Raw genomic sequence first — 590 nt, 5'->3', positions numbered from 1 at the left:
TCTGTTTTATATGCTCTATATATAGTATATGTAATATTGGTATGATTTTTGATTTCTTGAAAATTTTTAGAATATTTAGGGAGTGTAGAAAACTTAAAAATTAAATTAAAATATTAAAAATTCTAACAGATTTAGTACAAGCTGTAATAAGTTGATATATTTTTAAATAATTTTTTTTTATATTTTTGCTCTTTAACTGCAAACAATTTTTGTGTACAATTTGTCTTTAAAAAATCTATTATACATAATTTTTATTGACATTTTTTTATAATATTGAATTTTTTCTTTTATCTACCGGCTTTAAACCCACATACACACATACATACATATGTATTTAAAGTGCTTCTTCATTTCTTTCTCACTTTTGCGCTAAGAGCTCGCAGCAATATATGAATATAATATACAGCACCGCCAAATCTAAAACTGAAAATCTCATTAATTTCTAACATTTTTTTCCAATGAAATTTTTTCAAATATTTTTTTTCTTCAAAATTTAATTTGATTAGAAATTGATGTAATAAATATAATATAATAAACCTGTCTCTTATACACATCTTTTTTTGACATCAAAGGCATTGTCCACCATGAAT

At 22.4% G+C, this 590-nt stretch overlaps 1 protein-coding gene across 2 annotated transcripts in view; it reads right to left on the bottom strand.

The window, feature by feature from the left end:
* Positions 1-300: 300 nt before the first annotated feature.
* LOC108966172 overlaps positions 301-590 on the bottom strand; it is a 1,770-nt gene continuing 1,480 nt past the window's right edge. The window contains exon 4 of one of the 2 annotated variants that reach the window (XM_018928934.1): positions 301-423. In XM_018928934.1, the coding sequence (XP_018784479.1) occupies positions 359-423 (65 nt within the window). In that variant the 3' untranslated portion in view covers positions 301-358. The remainder of the gene's footprint in view (positions 424-590) is intronic. The other variant, XM_018928935.1, reaches the window with a different exon arrangement.

Source organism: Bactrocera latifrons, unplaced genomic scaffold, assembly GCF_001853355.1.
Source record: "Bactrocera latifrons isolate USDA-ARS-PBARC rearing strain unplaced genomic scaffold, ASM185335v1 scaffold_157, whole genome shotgun sequence".
NCBI classification, from domain to species: domain Eukaryota; kingdom Metazoa; phylum Arthropoda; class Insecta; order Diptera; family Tephritidae; genus Bactrocera; species Bactrocera latifrons.
Note: the sequence above shows the minus strand (reverse complement) of the source record. Positions and strands in the feature narration are given on the sequence as shown.